Source organism: Protopterus annectens, chromosome 4.part1 (genome assembly GCF_019279795.1).
Source record: "Protopterus annectens isolate FY-2018-M chromosome 4.part1, PAN1.0, whole genome shotgun sequence".
NCBI lineage: Eukaryota > Metazoa > Chordata > Ceratodontiformes > Protopteridae > Protopterus > Protopterus annectens.
Genome location: NC_056734.1, coordinates 749,023,800 through 749,051,224, shown reverse-complemented (window position 1 = coordinate 749,051,224; position 27,425 = coordinate 749,023,800). Strand labels below are relative to the sequence as shown.

The 27,425-nt window shown below is 42.5% G+C and overlaps 1 protein-coding gene across 1 annotated transcript in view; it reads right to left on the bottom strand.

The window, feature by feature from the left end:
* LOC122801293 (vomeronasal type-2 receptor 1-like) overlaps window positions 1-25,934 on the bottom strand; it is a 257,734-nt gene extending 231,800 nt beyond the window's left edge. The window contains exon 1 of the mRNA XM_044070840.1: window positions 25,768-25,934. Within this exon, the coding sequence (XP_043926775.1) occupies window positions 25,768-25,934 (167 nt within the window). The remainder of the gene's footprint in view (window positions 1-25,767) is intronic.
* Between the last annotated feature and the right edge of the window lie 1,491 nt (window positions 25,935-27,425).

The following is a 27,425-nucleotide window of genomic DNA, read 5'->3' as shown; positions in this document are numbered from 1 at the left end:
CTTTTTGTTTTTTTTTTTTTGGTCTCTCCACACTCACAGATTTTTTTAGAACACACACAGCAGCCACTAGAATTCCACATACCAGTATCTTAGTGGCATGCCATTTCGCCTCTGCAAAGAATACCCCCTACAATTCTGCTGTATATACAGATCCAGTTACACCTTTAGATTCTCTGTTACCTTTGAATCTTGGATCAGTATAGGAACGCATTTCCAGTATATTGCCTACATCCATATCATCCCTTAAAAACAACCATTCTTTTATAGGGTGTGGTCAAGCAAAAGGGAATTTAATTGTAACATTTGTAAACTATGAGCCCAATAATAGGAACATGAGGAAATAATCAAAGCAATTAAATGGGGAGTAATCTGTTAAGCAATAGATTTAGAGGGTAATTTAATAAAGCCTACATGGACTTATTTTCCATGTAGGCATAGTGGTACACTGCTTACATGAAAGTATGCAAGTGTGAGATCCAGTAAACAGAGCTGAGCGGTGCACATGAACGCACCAACATGAAAGTATCTGTGGCATGCAAATTACCTGATAAGCAGGTGAAAGTACAGTTGTGTACACTTACCATAAATGTAGATGTTTGAGTGTATTCACTGTTGTAGTCCTAACATATGGGTTATCTGGCTCCCGGCAGCCCTCAGTTGGCCCAAATACCAGAGTCCTTGATATATGACATCGGCTGCCGTCTGTTGTAAACTGATGTCAGAATGTCAGGTATAAAGGGAGGTGGCCAATGACATTTCCTCAGTTTTTCTTGCCTTAACTGCCAGGACCCCCCAAAAGAAGGCCAAACCAGGAAGGAAACACTGGGAAAAAGCCATCCAAAAAATAACGTAAGTAGTCTATGCCTTAGGAAAAAAGGGGAATGGAGGGTGGGAAACCAGGACTGCAACAGTGAATACGTTCGAACATCTACATTTATGGTAAGTGTACACAACTGTACTATGTTATTTGTGTTTCACTGTTGCAGTCCTAACAGATGGGTTGATTCCCAAAGCCAAGGAAGAGAACAAAAGGGTGGAGAAAGAATCACAGATTAAGGATTGGAAAGGAGGCCCTGCAAAACTTCAGAGGCAAAGCCAGCCCTAGACTTAGAAAACAAAGATAGGTTGTAATGCTTTGTGAAAGTATGGACAGAAGACCAAGTGGCTGCTTCTAGAATGTCCTTAGTAGGCACACCTCTCAAAAAAGCTGCAGAGGTAGAAGCTGCTCTAGTAGAATGGGTCCTAATAACCTGGGGGGAAGCCTTTCCATGCTGCAGGTAACAAAAATGAATACAATGAGCAATCCATTTGGAGATGGTTTGTTTGGAAGTAGCTTTACCCTGAGCCCCTGCTGAGACTTTCGAAAAGGTTTATCCCTATTTAAGTAAAATCTCAACTGTCTATGCACATCAAGAGAGTGCAGAATCCTTTCCCCTTTATTCTGGGGGTTATTGAAGAGCATATGCAGATGAATAGACTGGTTAAGTGTCAGACTGGAAACCACCTTAGGCATAAAGGAGGGATTAGTTCTCAGAGAAATCCGGTCTGTATAAAAATAATGAAAAGTTCTATTGCCTTTAAGGCTTGCAGCTCCGAAACCCTTCTGGCAGAAGTAATAGCCAAAAGAAAGGCAGTCTTCCATGAAAGGAACTTTAAGTCTGCAGAGGCAGCAGGTTCAAAGGGAGGAAGAGTCAGCTTCTCCAGGACAAAATTAAGATCCCAAGCAGGAGTAGCAGCTGTTCTGGGAGGTCTAAGATTGCTAGCTCCCCTCAGGAACTGTTTTATCAAGGGGTAAGAAAAAGTAGGTTGCTCAAAAGAACAATGAGCAGAAATTGCTGAACCATGAATCTTAATTGAAGAAAAGAAAAGTCCACCATTAAGCAAACCTGTTAAATAATCAAGCATGAGGGAAAGAGAATGTTGGGAAGACTCTTCTCCTTTAGCCTGCATCCAAGAGCAAAATCTCTTCCATTTATCTGCATAGGATTTCCTGATGCTAGGCCTCCTGGCCTCATGAAGAACTTCAACCACCTGCTGGGAAAGATTTAAAGTATTAGCCAGGCAGTTAAATGCAGAGTTTGAAGATGAGGATGAAGAAACTTTCCCCTGTCCTGAACCAACAGATCTGGTACCAGGGGAAGATGCCAAGGCTGAGCCTGGGAAAGGCTGCGAAGGAGGGGATACCAATGCTGCCTGGGCCAATCTGGAGCTATCAGAATAGCCTTTGGTTTTTCGTCCCTTATCTTTAGCAGCACTCTGGGAAGAAGAGGAAATGCATAAACTGAGAGATGTGTCCATGGGAAGGACAACGCGTCCACCCTCCAAGCTTTGTTGTGAAACTCCCTGGTGCAGAAGGTTGGAAGGAGATGATCTGTGTGAGAGAAGAAAAGATCCACCTGAGGAGTGCCCCAATTTTGAGTGATGTGATGGAAAATGATCTTGTTCAGTTGCCACTCGTGAGGATCCAAAACATGTCTGCTCAATTGATCCGCCAAGGAGTTTAGCCTCCCTGGAAGATACTGGGCTATGAGATGTATGCCCATAGAAGCTGCTAAGGACCATAGTTTCATGCTGTGTCTGCACAAAGGGTAAGAGTGAGTCTGCCCCCCCTTCTTGTTGATGTACCACATGACTGTGGTGTTGTCTGTCCTGATCAGAAGAGTCCCAGGGTAGAGTAGGTCCTTGAAAGCCAGCAAGGCCTGCTGCACTGCCATCAATTCTTTTATGTTTATGTGCAGATGAATCTGTTGGGTGCTCCAAGTCCCTTGTATGCCCCTGCCTTCCAGATGTGCCCCCCATGCATAATCTGAGGTGTCTGTGGTGAGAGTCTGGCTGGCAGGTGGTGGGCGGAAAGGCAGACCCTTGTTCTGAGAACAGGCTGTCACCCACCAGAGAAACTCCATTTGTAGACCGGGAATAAGGGGAAGAATCAAGTCTAAGTCCTGTGTGTGTTGACACCAAAGGTTCTTGAGGTACCATTGAAGTTTTCTCATATGCAGCCTTTCATATGGGATCATCAGGATACATGAAGCCATGAACCCCAGTGCTTGCAGGAATTGCCTTGCAGAGAGCTGGGTGATGCTTGCCAAGTTCTTGAAATAAGCCGACAGATCTTGTTGTTTGTCTTGAGGGAGGAATACCATCTGGGTGGCTGTATTCAGACTCACTCCCAGGAAAACAATCTCCCTTGTAGGAACCAACTTTGACTTCTTCTCATTAAGAGTGTAACCCAAAGAAGTGAGAATGTTCTTCACAAAGTCCAAATCCTTTTTTTAACTGTTCTGGGGAATTTACTTGAATGAGACAGCCATCCAGGTAAGGATAAATTTGAATGTTCCTCTGCCTGCAAAAAGCAATGGCTGGTGCCAGGTACTTTGTGAAAACTCTGGGAGCAGTAGCTAAGCCAATGGGCAGCGCAGAGAATTGGAAGTGTTGCTCCCCAACCCTGAAACGAAGAAACTGCCTGCAACTTTTCTTTATTGGGATGTGCAGATAAGCCTCCTTGAGATCCAAAGTTACCAGCCATGAAACCTTGCCCAGCATTGGTAGTAACTGTTGAAGAGTGAGCATCTTGAATTTGGGAATCACCAGAAAAGTGTTTAGAATAGACAGATCCAGAATAGGGTGCCAGGTGCCCTCTTTTTTGGGTACCAGGAAAAGTCTTGAGTAAAAACTTAGGCTTGCCTGATTTGCAGGAACTGGCTCTATAGCCCCCATAGTCAGTAGAGAAGAAATCAGATTCTCTACCACTGACCTGAGAGTGCTGGGAATGTCTGGGTAACCTTGTAGAACAGGGAAGGTGTGAAAATAAAACCTGTAACCTTGGTTTACTATGTTGAGTACCCATTTGTCATCTGTGATGGTTGACCATACCCCTGCAAACCTGGCTAACCTTCCCATCAAAGGAAACCCTGGGCCTGCAGAGGTAGGCACAAGAAGGCCGGAGTCATTGAGAATTCTTGCTTTGGGAAGCTGGCTTAGAACTCCCTGATTTAGCAGCAGAAGGATGCCATTGTTTAGTCCTTTGAGGGGCAGAAGCCTGCCCTCTGGAAGATCTGAAACCCCTAGGCCAAGAGTGACCCTGCTTGCCAGGATCATGGAAAGACCAGTTCTTGGAAGGATAATGCCTACTAAACCGAGGAGGCTGAACCTGAAGGAAATCTTTTACAGCTTGCATAGATTTCGCCTTATCCTCCAACTTTTTCAGTACCTCCACAGCCTTGTTACCAAAAAGATTGTCTTTGTGCAAAGGAACATCCAGCAATTTAGATTTTACAGGTACAGAAAGAGGCTGCTCCCTAAGCCAAGCATGCCTTCTAATAACAGAACCAGTGGCTGCTGCTCTGCAGGAAGCCTCCAAGGTGTCAAACCACAATGAAGAGAATGCTTATTAACCAGAGTGGCAGAATTTAGTAAATCTTGTAATTCTTTGTTCTCTGACATGGAAGGAATATCCCCAAGCTTAGCCTTAATAGCCTCCAAAGTATGCTGCTGATACTTAAGCATATGAAAAAGACAATTTGCAGATCTAATTGCAAGAGTTGCAGAGGTGTAAACCTTTTTGCCCCACCTGTCCAAGGCCTTAGACTCCTTATCAGAAGGTACAGGGTTTTTAGCAATAGTAGCCTTAACACCCTTGGGACATTGAGAAATAATCTCAGGATCAGCAGTAGGGTTTCGAAAAAGAAATTGATGAGAATCAGGAATCTTATAATATCTATCAAGTTTTCTGGGAACAGGAGGAACAGAATTAGAAGTTAAAGAATTTTCCATGAAAACATCATCCACAGCTTCCAAAACAGGAGGTATAGCCAGAGGTTTATACTGTGGCAAATCTAAAAATTCTTGGATCCTCTTCTTAGACTGAGGAAAATCCTGACTTTCCCATTTAAAGTGCTCCCTAAGAGTATTCAAAGAATCCCCAAAGAAAAAATCTTCTGGAGGGGAGGCAGAGGGGATAGAATCCTCAGCATCAGAATCCTCAAAGCCATAAAAAAATTGAGAATTTCCTTCCTCACCAGCAGAAATACTGGAAATCTCAGAATCTGATTCAGATAAAACACCAGGAGACAATTCCCTAACCCTCTAGGAAGGGGGGGGGGGTGAGAGCCCTTAATAAGGGTAAGGAGATCACCAGCCATCTTTACCAACTGGGACTGAGGCACAGGAGAGGAGGCCGATGCCTGCTTGTGGGTAGATTTGCGGCTGAAAGGTTTACTAGTAATCTGGGGGGACTTGGGAGGCCTAGCAACTGCAGAAGTCTGAGCTAAGGTAGCCAGTCTGGCTTTGGTCTCATGTCGAAGAGAAGAGGCGTCAGAAGCCGGTGCCTGCATAGCAGCTCCGGACCCAACTGAGGCAGCGACAGGCGGAGGGTCTGAAGACAAGATAGCAGCCTGCAGCATGGAGGACTCCATAAATGTCTTGGCAGAGGCCTGTGGCTGAAATTCTGTGGACTGTAGGGGCTGCGAAAGTGCCTCACTAGCTACTGCTGAGCCAACGACCAATTTCACCGGTGCATCGTCAGCAGCTTTAACCCTAGGCCTGTCGCGGTCCTTGTCCTTGCGTTTCATAGGTATATCCGAAGTCAGGAGACCAGAAGACACCATACCGATGAACTTAGACCAGACTCCAAAATGCTCATATAAAATCTTAGCTCTATGGCATATGGTACGTGGGTTGAAGGAAGCACAGAGATCACAGTTAGGAGCGTCGTGCTCAAGGCCCAAACAAGTTATACAATAGGAATGAAAATCACGGTGCGGAATCTGTTTTCCACAGGCAACACAGTTTTTAACTTTATCTGACATTTGTTAAAGCAAGAAAAGAGGATCCCCAATGGGGTACGTATCTGAAGGTGTCTTCAATTTGGTAGTCGGAATACAGAAAGAAGGTAAACGGCTGAACAGCACTAGTGCGAATTACATCTGCTTTGGGCTCCGAGGCAAGAAAGACTGAGGAAATGGCATCGGCCGCCTCCCTTTATACCTGACATTCTGACATCAGTTTACAACCGACGGCAGCCGACATCATATACCAAAGGCTCTGGTATTCGGGCTGACTGAAGGCTACTGGTAGCCGGATAACCCATATGTTAGGATTGCAAAAGTGAAACACAAAGAACATCTGCATGCAAATGAGGGAGGTAAAGCAGAATGGAAATATTCCATGTACAGAATGTAAAAATAACAACAGGGGCTATAAAAGGGCAGGTAGATGGGCAGAAATAGCATAGCAGAGAAACAAATATGCACAACTATCCACCATGTGCCAAAACCGTACGGAAATTAATGCAAAATATTTTTTTTTAATAATCTGGGTATGTTTACATGGCACACTGCAGTGCACAAACATGCTTTTATGAAAAAAAAATAGTGTAAAAACAAAGTTATTAGTATGTTACAGTAATGTATTACAGGACTCTGTGTGGAATATGTACAATGGTGGAATGGCTCTATTGCTAAGGAGGCAGTGCCTGAAACCTGTGTTATTTCCAGGTTGTGTGCATGAATCCCTATGCAAATGAGCTGGGGTTACTTAACAGCACAAATGGGTATCCGTGTCCACAGACCCCATTTGTGTAGGCACAGAGCCATGTTGGTGTCCACAGAAGAGGTAGCTGTCCTCAAAGGGTGGTGTGTCTGAGGACTTACAATTTCAGTAACACCTGTTTGCATGGTGTGCTGCTCTCCTCAGCAGGTGGGTACAGTGTCTGCTAAGCTTTGTTTACCTTCTGGGCACATGTTTCAGAAAGTTTGAGTGTGTTTGCTGGGTGCGCTGCTGTGCTGAGCATGATCTTTCATGGGGCATGTTCATTGAGTGCTGAGCACTGTTTACCTTTGTGGTGCATGCTTGTGCGGTGAGCCACAGTGCTGAGTGAGGAAGACTGTTAAAAATATATAGATTGGCTGAGAAAGGCAATAATATCTTAATTACTGATGAACCCTATTCCACTTGAACTAGGGTTAATAACAGTTCTTAATGATGTACTTGGCAAGTGGAATGCACCATAGGTAGCCAATCACAAAGGCTACACCTACAGCAGAGCACTATAAAGGTTGCAGAAATCCTAAAATCTGATTTCACCCCCGTACTCTGCACCAGTGAAGTACAGACGTGGGACTTTTACCTGAAGAAATGCTAGGGGCTGCAGCAGGTCTGCTAAATATGTGTGTGTGCTAGATGCTGAGGTCAGTGCTGCTGCTGCTGACAATAGGCCTAGACTGAGAAGGTGGAGTGTTCAGGCCCAGGGTAACCTTTGGGGGGGCTACATGAGCCGGAGATTGTAGAGTGCTACAGGGTGGACAGGGACATACTACAAGAACTCACTGAGCACTGCTGACTACAACTCAGACCCAGAGCCAATAGAGGGGAACCCATCCTAGTGGAAACAAAGGTATATGTAGCTCTTAAGATACTAGCTATGGGTATATTCCAAACACCAACTGGGGACATGATGTGGGTCTCACAGCCATCAGCATCCAGGGTACTCCACCAGTTCCTAGATTCCATGCTACCACATACCAGTGAGCACATTTATTTTCCCCTCACCCTTGAGATGAGGGCCAGCAGTATGCAACACTTCTACCATGTAGCACACTAACCCTGAGGTACCAGGTGCCATAGACTGAACTCATGTACACATCAAGGCATCACCCAGTGAGGAGGGTAGAATCTATGTCAACCGCAAGGGGTACCACTCTATCAATTGCCAGGTCATGTGCAATGCCCAGGGCATTATCATGAATGTGTGCGCGCTGGCAGTTATCACAACTTCCATATCTGGCATGCATTACAGCTGTACCAGATGTTTGCTAGGGGGAACATCCCACAGGGCCATTTACTGGGGGATGCTGGCTATGCACTAGAACTGTGGATGATGACACCCATCAGAAATGCACACACACCTACTGGAAAATGCCATAATGAGGCACACATAACTAGGAACATCATAGAGAGTGTATTTGGGCTGCTGACATCATGATTCCGGTGCCTCAATATATCTGGTGGAGCCCTGCAGTGCTCTCCAGCCACATGTGTATACATGTTCAGAGTATGTGCTACACAATATGATCCTGCAGAAACAGCTACAGTAGGATCAGCAAAGGGAAGGGATACACAGCCCCCCGCTAGTGCCTGGGTCACCACTGCCACACCCACAGGGGGACTCTCAGGAGGAAACCCCTGAGGTTATCCCTGTAGGTAGATGTAGGTGTGCCTGGTATGCCCTGGCCTTGGCCAGGAGACAATGCATAGCACATGCACTGACAACCTAGGGCCCTAGAGACTGACACCTTACTCTAACTCACATACATATAAGTAAAAATTATACCAGCCAGCCCACACACCCTGTACCTCATCATGTAGTGGCTGTTGACTGCATGCATCAGACAGAATCAGCCCCAAGCTACAGGTTTGTTAACCTGCTGCATTCGCAAGGTAAGTTGCACAGCTATTCACCACTTGTAAGGAGTACTAGAATATGGTAGCATACATATGGACCTGCCACATGTATGTAGGGGGCAATTGTGGGTTACTGGGCTACTTGGGAAGATCTAACAACCACTTGGGACAACAGGTACTGTGTCCAATAGTATGTGCTCCATAATATGCACTAGGCCACATGGCTGAAAAGTCCACTGCATTACTCAAGGGAGATGGCTAACAGTGGGGTATCACAACAGTCGCACAACTGTCTATGCCGGCAGAGCATGGGCTGGTTGCCCCCACTGCAACTCATCAGTTTACACATCCAACTGCTGTAGCAGTATATCTACAATGATATATCAGTAGACCACACAATCCTAGGGCTGTGACACAAAACCTGTCCACAGGTTCTATGTCTTACATAACACAGGGGTGACAATGTATGCCTGTATGCTGTTGATTGTGTGATGAATGACGCATCCCTAGCTGACAGCCTGTGTGGCTTAGTAGGCTAGATACATTAACATGGGTGATGGTGTTGATGGTTTGAATCTGGCAGTAGCCACATCATTTGCATGTGAGGTAGTCATATGGTGGTTTCCCCACAGACTGTCATGTTACTGCATGAAAGCTGGACAAAGCCAGAGAGAATGGAGGACAAAGAGCCAAAACTACAGATAGGCATTCAGATGCTCTGATTCACCTAGAATGTGGCTAGTACAAAAGCAGGTTGCATCAATACAGAATATCTGAAGGACATGAAGTCCAACACTCAAATGTTTGACTGTTGTTAGTACTATTCACTGACTGCCTTATACAACATTTTACTGGAACACAACAAATGCATGAGGAACAGACCAGACATACGGGGTGACATGCTGGACATTATGTAAAAACATGTACAGGTAGAAGTATGCAGACTGTCACCCAGTATGTGGTGTTACATCATGTACCCCAGTTACATAGTAATTACAACTCATAGCCGGGGAATGCCTTGGACAATGTCAGGGAAATGCTGTACTGTGGAAACAGGTGCAGATGCCAATATCAATAGCACACCAAATCCCAGCCTGGAGTGCAGGTAGCTGTGGCCTGGAGTCACCTTACAAGTACTAAAGACCTGCTATGTGGAAATACATCTGTGCATACAGACAGCTACCTCTACATATCTGTCTGACCCTATCCCCCTCCCGCATTCCCGCACATTTAGTGTATCTATCAGAATGTATTCCATATATATATAATACATATAGTACAATAATACATAGACTCTCCACATATATCTACAGAAGTCATATACATAACATACACACTGCAACATTTATATCCTTGTTATGCACACACACACACACACACACACACACACACACACACACACACACACACACACACACACACACACACACACACACACACACACACACACACACACACACACACACACACACACCCTCGGAATACTGAGATTATCTGCACACACACATCATAGCAGTTGTCCAAAAGAACCAAACCAAGGTCATAACAGTGCATGATCCACTCATCCAGAGACCCCTGTGCCTGTGGAATGCCACCTTGTAGACAGACATACAGTAGTTGAGCAGGTGTTGTACTGTACAATGGTTCAATGCATGTCTTGGACAGGCCATATTGTTCCTCGCCAAATATTTGCCTATCTAACTGCAACCAGCCACATATATTCACACTGCTAACTGTACACACATAGCAGGGATAGTGACAGGTACCCCACTCCTAAGACATTAGATACAATAACAGTACCAAGCAATATTATTCTGCAAGCCACACATGCTGTCCAACAGAAAGCTAATTTGCATACTCCAGAAGTACTGTGCCTGCAATCACATATATAGCAGATGTAACCTGTGGTGCATACAATAAGTACTGTGAGCTACAATGTGTAATGGTAGATGGGTAGGGGTTCTAATCTCACATCAGTCAACTGTGTATGTGTGTGTGTAAATATATCCCCATGCATAACTATGGACAAGCCTGTATGGGCTATCTCTGTGCAATGGTTTTGCATTTTATGCCCTGTGACTAGCTGCTGGCATCTACATTGCCCTCCTCTACAAGGTCTGCTGATGTCATCTACCTTAAGAGCACTGACTGACAGTCTAATATCAGATAAACTCTGAGCCACATCCAATAAGTACTGCGAGCTATAGTGTGTAATAATAAGTAGGTGAGGGTTCAACACTGACAGCAGCTAACACTGTCTGTATGTGTGTAAATATATCCCTATGCAGTGCTACAGACATGCCCTTTTGAGCTATCCCCGTGCAATGGTTATGCACTTTTGGCCCTGGGACTAGCTTCTGGCTCTGCTATACATAATTATAACTAATATCCCTCACCTGTCTCCCAGGATATTTGTAGACATGTCAACACCATCACCACACCTTCTAGATTTGCATGTTCAGATAACCCAGGTGACATGTTACCACAGTAGAAGACCTTATCACAAAGTATGAATGCATGAAGACGCAGACTGCCCCCAATGTCCCTGATAGACTGTTCTACACATATGCACTTAGGGAGCCATGCATATATACTGCTGTACCTTGCTGACATCATAGGTCTGCTGTGCTGCCATGCCTTCCTCTACCACTGTATTGTGGCCATGTGTCCATAGTGTATCCCCTCAGACTCCTGGAAAAGAAACTATGCACAGGTCTGTGACACAGCTGCATTCTGTAACACTACCGCCAGTCCAACATCATGCAGCAAAGATACACAATACTGAACTACACAATTACATATCAAGCAATATACACTGTGCATCAGTCACATAGCAGCATTTCCCTGCATCGATGGCACTGATGGCAGGGATGTGGCACAGGTATCATCACATGCACAGGGTGTGGTGTGGGGGTGCTGGATGCCTAGGCTGTGCCAAACAGTTGACAGCACGTTTGTGAGTTGGATGGGTGTGGGTTAGATGGGCCATGGAGAGGTGCAGCATGTGTCTGTAGGTGACCTTGATGTGACAGTGGTTTTTGAGTATGTGCATGTACACAGTCAAGCCCAGTGCTAGCCCTACACATCTGTATGTTGGACAGCTGTGGTCCGTACATGGTAGAGTGAGCAGGTCACCTTCTTCAGCCATGATCACAGGAACTGGCTCTGCCAAGAGCAGCACTGGCACCACAATGCCCAAGGTCAGATACAGTGATAGTACCTGACAGTGACTGCTGTCTGCTTGGGCTGAGTCCCCCACTGGACCACCCAGGACCACATGCTTATGACCTGCCACATTGTGGTTTGTACAGAACACTTCCCCCTGTAGTGCTGGAGGTACTGCCACTGCAGGAGTGTGACTGTGCAAAGCCACGTGGACTCTCAGCAGATGGTGTTGCTGACCTGCAGCCACATGTCCGATGCCCAACTCCAACCAGATGTTCCAGCACAGACAATGTGTGGTCCAAGACAGACACTGTCTCAGCCCACCATCTGTCCACTGCATCAGTGAACTGATCTAGGGTGTCAGCAGTGCAGTGGAGGCAGTCACAGATGTCAGACTGTGCTGTATCTATAACCCTAAGCATGTCTGTCTGGCTCTGATATGCTAATTGCAGCCAAAACAGCTGCATTGCACTATCATTAGCCAATGTTATGCCACCACAGTGCAAAACATAAGGCATTCATGTAGACCTGGGCCCCTTCTGTAGCTGTTCAGATGGACAGTGCTGAGGCATGGAGACTTTAGCATCACAGAGGGTAGGTATCATAATTGTCAACTGTAGAGGTTTATGCAGTACATCCACAGTTTCGCCTAATATGTGTGGTCAGTGTCCCATGACATTGTGGTCATCTGTCATTTCACTGGCAAATCATTGTGGGCTGACATCAGTAATGAAAGACACATGTTTGAGTGTCAGATGTCATACCCATCAAAATATGCATGCCAATGCAATAGCTGTTATTCTGTCACCTGACTATCTTTGTAAAAGCACAATGTAAAACATGCCCCTAACTCTGGGCCTTTGCCCTTACATTATGTAGGGCTACATCCTGATTCCTTGTTCTAGGGGTTTGGGGGGTAGAGTAGGTCTGTAACAGCTACCTTTATGTACAGCTGTGTATGCTACAGGCTGCAGCTGTTGCTGCAGGCTAAAACACATGGGGGGAATGTGAACACTTTGGAGGACAGCAAACTGTATGTGTATGTGTGGTAGCTGTGTCAGCCCTGTTGTTATGACATTGCTAGGGTAAGTGTACCCTTTAGAGTCCAATCAAGGCATGTGAGTGAGTAACATCTGTTATGCAGCAGTGCCACAACCAGAGCAGTAGGCAACATATAGTTAGGCTATACAGATATGTGTAGTGTCTCCCTACCTGCAAGCCTTTGACTTGCAAAACTGGGTAGCAGTTCATTAATTGGCAGTAACCTGTGTGGATTATGAAAGCATAACTCAGTCATTACTTGCTGTCATCACAATAATGTAATTAAACTGCAACACAAAACTGGATTTGAACCCAGGACAGTGTGTGGCAAAATGTACTATAACCAAAGTATTTAACACACTGAGCTATTGAGAAACTCCAGATGCATTTGTATTTGCAAAATATATGTGCACATATGCAGGCTGTGTGAAATGTTTCTACATCCATGAGTATGTCCATGTCTTTATGTATTTATATATCTTATATGTATTTCTGCACCAGGGTCCCAGTTGTACATGTACTTTGCCATTGCTGCCTTAGCAGGTGTCTTTCCACAAGTTGCTGATAAAAGGGCACATGTACATGCTATCACAGACCTCACTTACATCCATTATTATGTCCATGGCTGTCCCACTGGTGTATTATTGCATCAGAGTCCAAGGTACCCTGCTATTTTTCCCATTAGTTTTTTATTTCAGTTACATGCCTAATGACTGTAGGTAGCAGTCAGTAGGTTTTGCTGGAAACAAGCATGGTGGGTTAATACAGTATGCTACAGTTAAAAGGGGCTTGGGTTTGAGATTTGGCAGAGGTATTTATTGTCTACATGTGACTAATATTGTAATAAGCACATGTAATCATAAAAGCTCAGTAAAGCACATTAAAGCTCATTTAAGCTGAGCTAAGTGAAGCTGCACTTCCCACGCTAAAAAAGTATAAAGAAAAAAAAGGGGTTGATAGGAAAGTGGTGAAATGGGGCAAGCAGGGGAAAACATAGTGTAAAGCAGGTAGGGATGTGCAGGAAGGGTGTAGAAAAGAACCATATCTATCCATTTCTTGTACAGCAACAGCTGTGCATTTTGACAGATTTTTGTAAATGAATTTGGGCTCTCAAACCACAGAAGGAGCCGTGATGACAACATATATATATATATATATATATATATATATATATATATATATATATATATATATTATGGGACAGGTGCCCATTTTTGTTTTTAAAGGCGAGAGTGCAATGCTGGGGAAGGGAGATAGGTATATGTGGGGAGGTAAGTTGGGTGGGAGAGGATGCATTTGCAGACAGACAAGACAGCAGTCAGTGGTGGTGTGTGACACATGAAGGGGGATAAGTACCTTGGTCGGTGTTGTGGACTCCGAGATGCACTTGCCTCCAGATGGCAGCAGTGTGACTCATGTCCCTACCCACTGGACAGCTGACACTGCTACTTCACTGCCCCAAAGGTGGCTGTGCTGGAGGCTGGGCACCAGGGCCAGCCTGCCTCACCAGGTTGGCCAGTGTGCCCTCAATCTGGCACAGGTGATGTTCATAGGTCCGATGAATGATGCTGCGTACCATGACTGGTAGTTGCTCTTGGCCCCATCCCATGAGGTGGTTCCACCCGACACCACAGGTGGTACAGGGGCAGCAGAGGAGGCACCACTGGCCTGGGTCCCAGATGTTCCAGGACCAGGTGCTACTGCCAGTTGAGGCAAGGTAGGTGGATCACTGTGAATTGGCCTACCCTGACATGCTGTGGTGATGGAGGTATAGTAAAGCAATAAGTATAGATTCATTAAGAACACAACATTGTTAGTAATAACAGCATGCAAGAACAGTGGAAATAACCCATTTGCACATCAAGGCATATTATGTGAAACACAACAATAAATAACAGAACAGTCAGTATGTTAACACCATGCCAGTAAGAGTTACAGCATAAGGCCAATTAAATAGGTAATTCAACAAGATATGTTAATATGCAACCATTATAATACATAACAATAATAAAACACATGCCCCAAAATACAGTTAATGTAACAACATATGTTAATAGTAAGCCATAACCAATGAATAACAATAATTACATGAAGATAAGGGGTGGGGAGAGAGAGAAAAACAGTCCATTAGTACCATTGTGAGCTATTTGCTTGACAACAGTACTATTATCTACTCTATGGGTCTGTCCTTTCTTTGCTGCTGTAGAATGTACATACCTCTCAAGCTAATCATATGGGACAGTACGGGCCAAGCAGTAACAACTGCAGGTACACAACTACACAGAATATTCGCACATTAGGCGAACCTATATAACTACCAAGGTGTATTGTGGGCAGATGCAGTGATACTTTGCAATTTAGGTAATCATTTTGATGGTAATCCTGTGACAGATGGATTACATACTACTAATTACATTCCATGACAGTGTGACACTTGAGAGACATGTATGTGTACAGTACAGAAACTAAATAACTATCACGCTTTGTTTGGCAGGCATGGGGATAGAACCCAATAGCAGTGACTACAGAGGACACCTGCATGGAATGTATGAATTGGCTGCAGCAACTTTTAACAGACACTCCAGGCATACAGCCATACCAAGATTACACATTTTATTTATTTCATTTTATTTTATTATTATTATATGCATTTCCTTTATTTTATGCTATATTTTCAGATTCTTGCTAATGATTTTAACAGTCTGTGACATCTAAACACACAATTATTTACTTATAATATGGGCTGCCTCACCGATTTACCTGTAGTTCTTGTGGAGAGAGAATCTGTAAACATTATGTGACTGATACTGTAATATTTCGTTCTATATAGCACTGAATTTGAACCCTGGTCTGTGCGTGGAAAAATGGATTACATACAGAGCATTTAACAAACTGAGCATTTAACAAACTAAGCTACCAAGTCATAGCTGATTGTTGACTGACTGACATTTGCCTTGAGCTCACCTGGAATCAACATATGACCTGGTAGTAGTACTACAGTTTTATACGAAACTGCAGTGACAGTAGAACACATATGCATGAAATACAAGCATGACAGAGATAGTAGGCAATTTATACATTATTATATAGAATGCAGGTGTGCACAATACATTGCTAGTGGTTGAAATATCTATGAAGTCAACAAACAATATCAGATCAGGGAGTGGGCTACCTCACCCATATACCTTGCTTACCTGCTGTTTGTGGATGACAGAGTATTATGTGAACAATATTGCCCTATAAACAACCTTGAACAATACTGTATGTTTTGAACAATACATTTGGCAGCCATTATATTTGCATTCTACAGCTATTACACAGTTATACTTGACTGCAGCACCTAACCTTACAGCCTGAATGCAAACAGCTGTACTGAAATGGTTAAAACAAAACAATCCTTATCTACACAATTTATCTTGATGTTATTGGTATTGCTTTATGTATTATTGCAGAACAATTCACATTATTCATTTCTTGCAAAACAACTCTAATTACACACTTATTGTACTGCAGACTTTATTGAATATACTTTAATGCAGTTTCTGGTATTGTTTTGAGTTTTTATTGGACAACAGTTGTCACTATTCAGGTCTTGCAGTATCAGCTCTACTTCCACAGTTATTGCACTACAGACATTATTGTATATACTTTAATGCAGTTAATGGTATTGTTTCATGTTTTTATTGAACTAAAGTTGGCATTATTCATTTAATGCACTGCAGCTCTAAGGCCACATTTATTGAAATACAAACTTTACTGTATATACTTTATTGCAGTTAATGATTTACTCTTTCTTGCTTATTTCACTTCTTCTTCTTTCAGCTTTTCCCAGTTAGAGGTTGCCAGAGCAGATCACCTGTCTGCTCATGATTGGCAGTGGAGTTTTACAGTATTGAGTTACCAGCCCAGCACCCAACCTTCCACTGAAGGCATACACATGCACACACTCACACCTAGGGTCAAGCATGTCTTTGGAAACTGGAGCACCTAGACGAAACCCACACGACCACAGCGAGGACATGCAGACTCTGCATAGAAGGCACCCCAGCTGAGGAATGAACCAGAGAACCTCTTGCTGTGAAGCGGCAATGCTAACCACTGCACCACTGTGGCCACCCTTTCTTGCTTATTTCACTACTGTTAGAATAATACATCTGTACTCACCACACTCACAGTGCAACCTGGCCAGACACTCAGCATGCACCTCGATCTTATGAGTCCTCTCCTCTGTAGCTGTTGGGAGAGAAGCACACCATTATGCATACCAGTTTAGCAGACATTCAGATTAGATATTGGTGAAACAGAGGTAAAATTACTTACATACTTGAGCATTCCCTGCCTGATCTTCTTGGACCCAGGTGTCCAAGAGACCCCCTTTCATCTCTTCAGGTCATCATGGTGGTGATAACACTTCTAACCTGTGCGGGCAATACCAGTAATACTGGTGAGTTCCCTTGCCAGCCAATCCCAGGCCTCCGCCCTACACTCCGAGCCCTGGAAACCTCCCTGCAGGAGCCAGTCATCATGTTTTTTTACTAGGAGTTCAACCATGACCCTGCATTCCAGAATGCCCCAACACTGCAGCCAAAAGCATGAACCCTCACCAATGCCTGCCACAGTATCCTTCAGAAACAGAACTATAAATGATTCTGTTGTATTCCTGGTTATTGGGCTTAATATAGGCTGTTTTCCTGCCCTTACATGCCATTGGACAACCTTTAAAGCACCACATCACTTAGCAGTGCGCAAATCATCCAAGCAGATCCGACCCGTGCATAAACATTTTCAGCCTTTATCATGTTTAAGCAGTGCATAACAGAGGTCTTAGAAGAGCTTAGCAGAGTGCAGGTCATAATTTAAAATAATTAGCATAATTTGAATTTCAAAAATGAACATTTATTTTCCCTTCCACATATTCAGACCCTGGACCTACTGCAATTGAGGCTGTAACTGAATCCATTTAGCTATATGGTTATATGGAATTCTGCTATATCTTTACATATATCTCTGAACTACCTATAAGCACTGCTGAGAATCATGCCACATTGTGCAAACCTGCTCAACTACGATTAAACATGACATTTAAATAAATAATGAAATGCATCCGTTTTCTATTTTTAAATATCTGACAGGTGTCTCAGCGCCACTTAACATTGCTGCGCTTCATGCCGTGCCTCGCAATCATGCTTTTTAAATGCAAAAAAAAAAAGAACATTGGAATAATACAATTGGACAGTGCAGGGAGGGCCTTACTCATCTGCGAACACAATTAGCACTACACTCCCTACACTGATTCAATAACCTTGTTGCTCAGCTCTCCCTCTGCAATGCACCATCATTAATATGCATGATACACTGCCAACGGGGAACCGTGTACACAGACATGGTAACATTCTGTGTAGGCTCTACAATATGCCTACATGGATTTTATTAAATCCTGGGGATAGTCTCTACAACAGCTGTGCTGTTGTCTTCGGATTCCTGATAAGGTAACATAAAAAGGTAATATTATATGTTTGAGCCACTGCAAATCTCATGGCTGTTGTCTGTGTATCTGCTGCTACAAAAAGTCTCAAACATCCTAAGGGTGTTGGAAAAGTATTCATTTTTGATCAAAGTTTGCCATAACATAGTCAGTAAGACCAATTTATTCTGTTTATTACCATAAATAAATGGATTAGTCTGTATTTATTCTTCATCGTACATTGCTCAAAACCAGCCCCATCATGGACAACCAAGAATTAATGCATCTTTATCTTTGTAGTTTATGAAGTTGATTGTGCAATGCAATTGGGGGAGTGCACAGTGATGCAGTGAATAGCTTAATCACCTCAGAGGTTCCCTGGTCTGGTTCTCAGTTGGGGTGCCCTCTGTGAGGAGTCTACATGCCTTACCTGTGTTTATGTGAAAAGTTTTTTTTAATTAGTCCAGTTGTATTCCACATCACAAAAACATTAGATATGTAGATTGGTGACACTAAATTCCACAGGTGTGTGTGCAGTATGAGTGTGATACAGAAAAAAAGTCTGATGATCTACTTTTCCATTCCCTTCTTGTGTAGTATATTCTGTGAATGGTGAGTGGTGATTTACTGCACGCGGGGTCACTATGGCACTCAGATGCAATACAACATTAGAAAGATGAATTTTATAAAATGCCTGATATTATTATTTTGTATAGACAATCATCAATAATAATTACAACTATCACATTCCAAGAAGGGAATTCTGTTTTATCTCTAAATGATAACCTCATCTCATTTGCCTTGCTAATCCTGTATACATAGCAATCACAAAGACTTGGAGGGATTAACTTCTCTACACCCTCCAGTCATTGCACAAAGCAAAGATTAGATAGTAGTATGGCCATAACCAGTCTTCCAGCTAATCCATGCTTGAATTCTGTTTATCTGTTTATCCTGTTGAGCTTGAATAAGACATTTTCACTCCTACAATCCCTTAATGATGGTCAGACCTCCATCACATCTGACCTATCAACCAATTCATTGCCATTAAATGGAAGAACCCTGTGGCCTATTCATTCCATCCAGGAGTGACTATCTAGAAATGGGAGAGCTACCATCATCTACTAAGGGAATGGGGGGATCTTCTAAGCTCTGTCAGTTTCCCAGTGAACATTCCCATAACTTTGAGAAGAATGGAATGGCATACATGATGGGTGTGTCTTTCACTTCTCCTAGGGATATCATCTACTCATTTTTCAAGCTATCTTTAAGGCAAAGCACTTCTGATAACTGCTATGTTCCACCATGTGTTTATTGTGGAGTCAGAAGTTTTGAGCATGTGCCCTCCCCTTTAAGGGAATTAAATGGACTATATCTTGACATTTTTCTTTCTTCTACAGTCAACTCCTCTAGTACCCCTGTTGGTCCTCAAATCCAAGTCAAGGAAGTCACAGTTAGGACTTTATCCTTGCATAATCTGAGCTGAATAGATCTTGATTTTAATTATATTGTTGTTCTGGAACAGATTCTATATCGTGGTTGATGACTACTATGACATACCTAGCAGTTTCTGATAACTTGTCAAGGCAGACATTTGTAGACTTAAGTTTTGTTGAATTCACTGATACCCAGAAACACAGCTTTTAATATGGCTGTAATCCAGTCACACACCTTTTGTAAGATGTTCAATTCCTCCTTAAATCCCAGTTTAATATTGTTAACAACCTGGAATGCAATGGTCTTGACACACATGCTGCTTCCTTTACACTCACTGGTTGTACATCACTGATTTAACACATTTCTAAGTGTTCACAACACTTTACAGCACACAACCAGTGCTGGACACTTCTCAGCATCCAATGTCTTATCTAAAAGTAGATGTACACACAACAGAGCCACTCAAATGACCCTTCAGAGATGATTGTTATGGAAACAAATACTGTAAGTGGCTGGAATTCTCCACAATTGTATGTGAAATCTAAACAATTTAATAAAAGGAATTTTTTAAAGAAAAAAGATAAAATACATCAGTCAGAAATCTGTTTAATTTTTCATCAGATACTACACAGACATACTAAAAATTTATTTTATGACTGCCAGGATATGTTATAAAAATGCAGACTAGTATATCAAGAAATACCCAAGAAGATGATGTCAAACAGAAAAATGCTGAATAGTGGCAGCATGACTTTCAAGCCTCAATAGTGTAACACGGCATTGTTGATTATGGCTCTAGAGAATGAAAGAAATTTGGTGTATTAAGAGATCTGACTAGGTGCAGTGTACCCTGTTTTACACATCCACTTTTATGGTGGTGACGTTTACATTATCTTATATAGTTATAAACATGTCAGCAGAGAAGGCCACATTATTTACAACTGGAATGACACTGATTCATCTCAGGATAAAACTGGATCTTTACCTGCAAAGATGGATAAAGAAATGAGTCACAGGTGTGAGTAGTTCAAGATAAAGATCATCCCCATCTTTTAAGGCTTTTTGTTTGAAAACCTGTGGTGATCTACAAACATGGAACCTCAACAGAGGGTGGGCAATCAGCACCTGCAGACATTTGTCTCTTTCAAATTAGTGTAACCTCATTTGGCTACTGCAAGGTTCTAAAGGTGGATACGGCTGCTTCTAATTAGAATTCCAATGATATCTTGACCCAATCTGTTTTATATGTAGAAATGGCATCTACAATTGCAGAAGGAAGTAAGACAGGTGATTTCTGGGTGAATCTTAGTGGAAAGGCACCATGTTGCACTTCCTAGCCTGAATGGCAAAATGGGCACTCACCCACCATGCCCCTTTCCTTGTTCAAGTAAGACTGGACATTTCATTATTAAAGAGGTTCCAGGGAAGTTGATGCCAGATGTCCTTGAAGAAGAATAATGCTATGATGCTTCATCCATGGATCAGTTGTTTGTATGGACTGGGAACAAAGCTCAGGAAGAGGAAAAGATATATTGAAACTGATCGAGCCAGCAGAGATAAGTGGACTTGTTATAGTGAAGGAAGTTAAACTACCAACTTTCACTGGTTGGTACTTTGACTGGAATTATGATTTCTGGAGTGTTGAACCTGTACAGAGTATCATGGCTAACCCTGACATTTAATAAAATGTGTGCTATTTGCACATATTTGCCTTTGCTGCCATCAAGAGCTTTGCACTTGCTAAAGGCAAACTAATATGCTATATGCAAGATTATGCTCTTAATTAAGCCAAAAAAAGAATGTTACCATTAGTAACAAGGAGATTTGTGCTGTGAGCAGTGTCAAACAATAAAACAGTTTATGATAAAATCTGAAAAGCGAAGTATGTCCTGAAACACAGGAAGATTTTGAACCTGTTGCACTTGGCTAAAATACACAGTTTTTGGAACTATGAATAACTGTTCTTACTGGTACCTGAAAATAGTTTTATAACTGAATAGTGTCATATCTAATTGGATATTAGCAGTATGTTCTGAAAGTTCTAAAATGCTTGGAGACTTAACAATTGACCAGTATCTACTAGAGCTGTTGGCCATACTACTGTATGTCTGTGACCACTATACATTAAATTGTCTTGCATTTTGTCATTATCATCATCATCAACCTCTTTTTCCCATTTTTCTACATGGAGTCTGGGTGTCACGTCAACTATCACCATCTTTCTCAATGTGAGGCAATCTCTACCGACTTCAACAGTAATACTTGACTGTCACAGGTCTTTTCTCACAAAATCCTTCTTTCTTCCTGTCTTAAATCTTCTTCACCATATTTTCTTCTGCTTTCTAACACATGCACAAACTTATTCTGTTTGACCTTCCCTGTAATTGGAGCTACTTGCACATCTGCTCTAATATTCTCATTTATTTTTCTGTTTCACAGTGTGCACTGAACCATCTATCTCAGGCACGTCATCTCTATCATCTTTATCTTCGTCAGCTGCTCTGCCTTCACTGCCCAGGTTTTGTACTACACATTAGTACTGGTCACTCAAATGTTTTGTGTAAGTTGCTTGTCAGCTTCTTTGGCATTCTTCTGTCACACACTAGCCTGTCGGCTGCAACCTGTCTGTTTCTAGCTTTCACCTCCTCATTCAGACTTCCCTTCTCCTCTACCAGATACTTGAAGCTACTAATCTGTTCCACCCTTTTCGCTTCTGTCTCAGTTCTCATTTTTTCTGATTTCCTCTATTTGCTGCCATTAAACTGTCTTATCTGTACTCAGTGTTATCCCATGTGACTTAAGTTTTGCTTTCTGTTCCCATAATATCTGCTGAAGTTCTACCTCAGACCCTGTATGTAATGCCACATTGTCTGCATACCTCAGGAATGCTGATCTGTACCTGCTGACATTTTTTTGCTAATGTGGTTCATCACCTGTATGAACAGCAGTGGGCTAAGAGCTGAACACTGATGTACAACCACTCCCATTGGGAATTCCTCTGTGAGTCCAAACACTTTCCATATTTATATTATTGGGTTCTTAAACATAGCTTGCACTAATTCAGCCAATGTTTCTGGGACTTCAAATCCTGCATACATTAAGTCGTACTGCATCCTGATCTGAGTCCAAATTGCTCATCTACCATCTTATTCTCTAGTGCTCTGTGCATTTGTTTATCTATCACTCTCCCCAGCACTTTCATGCAGTATGACAGGAGTTTGATACTGCTATACTGCCCACAGTTGTGAATGCCTCCTTTGCTCCTGCACACTAGTACTAGTATGCCTGCTCTCCAGTCATCTGGGATATACCTATTTTCCCTTACTGCTATGAATACCCTCTAGAGACATTTCCCCCTAACTTACCCAGCATATCTGCTGTGACTTCATCTGAGCCTGCTGATTTCCCTGACTTCATTCCCCCGAGTGTTTTTCTTATTTTTTATAGGGTGGGCTCCTCGTCTTCTTTCACTGTAGGCTGTGTCTGGGTCAGTACAGCTTCTGTAGGGTTTTCTCCATTCTGAAGCTGTTGGAAATACTTTTTCTATCTGCCTTTGATGTCCTATGGACTGGTGAGCAGGTTATTGGTGGAATCCCTTATGAAGGGTGTCTGACTATCTTCTTTATCTTTCTGTCTTTGCCTTGCAACCATATGCAGTTCATTTGTGCCATCTACTGAGTCACTTTCCAGAAGGTGGCAGAGTGCCTTTGATACCTTTTTCTTTGCTAATGCAACTGCTCCCTTAGTCTCTTTATTAGCCATCTAGTTTTCCTTCTTTATCTGGTATGTCTTCTCTATCCCCCTCTTTTTCCTTTCCTCCTTCTTTCTTTTGATGACTTCCTGGACATCTGCATTCGACCACCAGTTTTCCTCATGTACCTTATTTCCATACCTGGTTCAGCTACATATCTGTTCTGTAGTCCTCACACTTGCGGTTTTGAGGTCCTGTCATTCTTCTTCAACTTCATCTACTTCCTCTTCATCCTGAGGTATGGGAGCTCTGAGTGCTTCTGCAAGTCAACTTACAGGTTTTCAGCCTAGTCTCTATCAACTTTAGAGCCTTTTCTGACTACTGCTTGTAGCTGATAGTGGCAACCAGTTGTTTATGCTGTGGGCCAACTGTTTCACAGGAGATGACTTTGCAATCACTGAATCTGTCCCAGTCATACCTCTCAACCTGGAAACATCAAAAATCTGGACAAGGCCCATGAAAAATAGGTACAAATCTGTACACTGATTAACATCTAATTTGCATACATAATTATGAAACCCCACCCACTCAGATGGAATTGTGGGATACCAACTTTCAAATGCAAAATGAAGAATAGGCAACCAAAATATGGCACCAGAGTCCCCCTGCAGCCATTCCAATGTCCCATTACATGGTTATTTCGCCCCATTTACCAAGAACACTAATGCATACTGCTTTACTTCTACAATGATTATTTGGATTTTATTTTTACAGCAGCAAAACAATGCAGAAACACTAGTAGACATCATGATCTGGTAAAAGCAATACTGTCTCACAATGAAAATAGGCTTGACATTAAAACATCTCTGCCCTTGAAACTCACATTCATTGAAACAGCATTGAAACCCATACCACATTCAAAGAAAATGCATCTGGCCAGTGGTGGATAAAGATTACCTTTGGGCTGTTTTCATATCATTGGCCCCTTGCACACAAAACAAGAAACATACATGCGTTCTTTGATACACCTTCCTGACTTTATTAAATTATATTCCTTGTATAATACAGCATACTTGTTAGACTTAAGTTAGAAGAACTCATTTTAAATTTATTGTTTGAACATTTTTCCAGTAGGCGATGAAACAAAATGCATGAACCAGTAATGACAAAACTGCCCAACTCAGAACATTTCCATCATTTAAGTCTACTTCCACAGTCACACACACACACACACACACACACACACACACACACACACACACACACACACACACACACATATATTATAATAACAACTTTTCTTGGATGAAAGCAAGAATTTAAGCCAAGATAATTATTAGTCATATGCTTTACTTATCTTTAATAATTCAAAAATACCAACATTTAGAACCCATAGCTTAACAGTTTTGTATACTGATTGCTAACCAACACATTAAACTTACCCAGAGTAATTTATTTCAGTAACAACCCATGGTATAACTGTAAATATAGAACAAGTTTGTATTATTTTTCCAAAATTCTAGTGCAGGTGCCTACTAAGAATACAAAATACCAATACAGGTAGAAAGTATGAATGAGATCTGCTAATATATGTTCTCAGGAAGCTTGCAAAGTATGACTGCAGCTGTATTGCAAGTATGCAAAAAAAAAAAAAAAAAAAGAAGGTATGCAAAATCCCAGCAGAGGTGAACAGTAAGAAGCCAGAATCAAAGCACAACAGTTAACATTTACAGCAAAATGTTACTTATGTTCTTAACACATGAAGTCTTACAGCAGGAAATTCCTTCCTTCTCTGACATCCACTTTATCCAGTTCAGGTAATCAGGCAATTGTAACCTATCACAACATTCAAAGATACAAGCATACCTTTCAACTGTCCAGATTTTTTTGCAGAATGTGCAGATGTTTGCCTCACATTTTTGTCCTGTTCCTCATAAAATTTATATTTTTTCTGACAAATCATTGAGTACTGAAGTCACTAAATAGTGTTTTACATTTTATTTTCAACCTTCATATCCTTCAGGAAATTGCATGCTGATGTAAAACTTATTATTCTAGCAACTTTTTTAAGCTTATATGGGCAAAATTTAAAATTTGTCTTTGAACCTGGATGCAGAAAAACTAATCATGAGCAGCCAGCCAGTCTGCCCCAGGAAGCACACATTCACATACATACGTACACACACACACACACACACACACACACACACACACACACACACACACACACACACACACACACACACACACACACACACACACACACACACACACACACACACCCACACACACACACACACACACACACACACACACACGCACCCACACACACAAGACACACTTCCTACCTGAAGCACTCAGCTGAGTCCGCTCACATAAAACTCTGCATCTGAACAGCAGCCCAGGCCTCAGACAGTCCTTTCTTTCCACTCGCATAAAGCTCTGCATCTGCACAGACAGTCCTTCCTTTCCACTCCACTCGCATAAAGCTCTACACACACACACACACACACACACACACACACACACACACACACACACACACACACACACACACACACACAATTACCTATGTGCTGCTTTCCACCACACAAAGTTCAGTGCTGCTGCCATCTGTTCGCTCTGGCCCCGACCCGAGTCGACATTCAGTAACTTCTGCTGCTGTCCATTTGCTCCGTCAGTGCCATGGCATAATCCATTCATTTCTGCTGCTCCCTGCCATAATACTCTCTCCATTCCATTTCCGTTCTAGGTGCCATAAGAACTATATCCTGCTCGCATTTGCAAATCAGCCATTCCCGCCTACTTGCATTTGAGCTCTGCATGCATAACGCTCCAAGGAGCTCAGTTCTGATAGGCTGGTAACCCTGAAGGAGCTGATGTCATTGCGCATGTGATGACGTCAGCCCCGTCAGCGCGAAAATTAAAAAACATTAAAAATGCAAAGAAAAAAATCAGAAATGAAGAGGTGCCACTCTGTAATCGTGGCACCCCTTCATTTGAACCCCAAAACTCGGTAAAAACTGAGTAATTCAGTGCAGTTGGGAGGTATGGTCCCAGTCCTCTTTTCTTACTGGGAGAAGTCTACCCAAGTTGCATGTTGGTCACTCTTAACTGTGATCTTGTGACAGTCACTCTTGTTGAACAATGTGTGGGCCAGACAGAAGTCTAGAATGGCATCACCTTCTTTATTTGTGTTGCCCCACTCATGTAGACCCAGACAGTTCTCATATCCTGTTGTGTCTGTCCTGACATGTGCACTTAGTTCCCCCATTATCAACACCAAGTCATGTTGTCCTGATTTACGTAGTAGGTCCTGCAACTACTGCCTGAATGCACTCTCTTCCTTGCTATCAAAACCATATCCTTACACCAGACTCTGATAGCCTTGAGTCTGTCATCAGTTGTGATGACAATGCTTACCCTTTTGTGAAGCTTCTCCCTCACCACAATTCCCCAGCCATTTCTAGCCTCTCCTCCTCCTGAGTAGTAGACTATGGATCCTAAGCCAAGTGGCTTTGCTGCACTACCTTTCCTGGATACAGCAGAAGTCCAACTTCCTCCTTACCATCACATCATCCACTTTTAAGCTGTGTCCTATCAGTGAATCTATACTGAGTGTAGCAATCCTTAGTTCATGTTTGGTAGATTGATTGGTTTTACATCCAGTTTTCATTCAAGCAGGTAATCTAAACTGGATGCCAGTCAGAAAATAACATATTGACTCAGGGCTGCTGGACTTTACAGCACACACTCTGACAAATAGGGGTACATAGGCCCATGGGTCTCTGGCTTAGGTTGGTGTAGAATGGGTCCTCAATCCACTTATCACCGCAAAATATTAATTAATTAATTTAATATTTGTTTATGCTTACTGGGAAAGTCTGACTTGGAATGAAACCAGTTTTCAGCGGAAGCCCATGACTCATGTCTTTGTAATGTGGAAGAAAACCAGAACACCCGGAGGAAACCCACACAAATGCAGGGAGGACATGCAGACTCCACACAGAAGGCACTCTAGCTAACAATTGAACCAGAGAAGCTCTTGCTGTGAGGTGACAATGTTACTGCTGTACCACTGCGCCATCCGAATAACCAAGGCAATTCTTTCGGTGACATTAATCAATGTGACCAGAGTCCATTTTTACACCATCAAGTGGCTACTGATCTATGTTCTCCAGTCTAAAGGATACTGAGAACCACAGTGGATGCCCAAAGTGGTTGGTT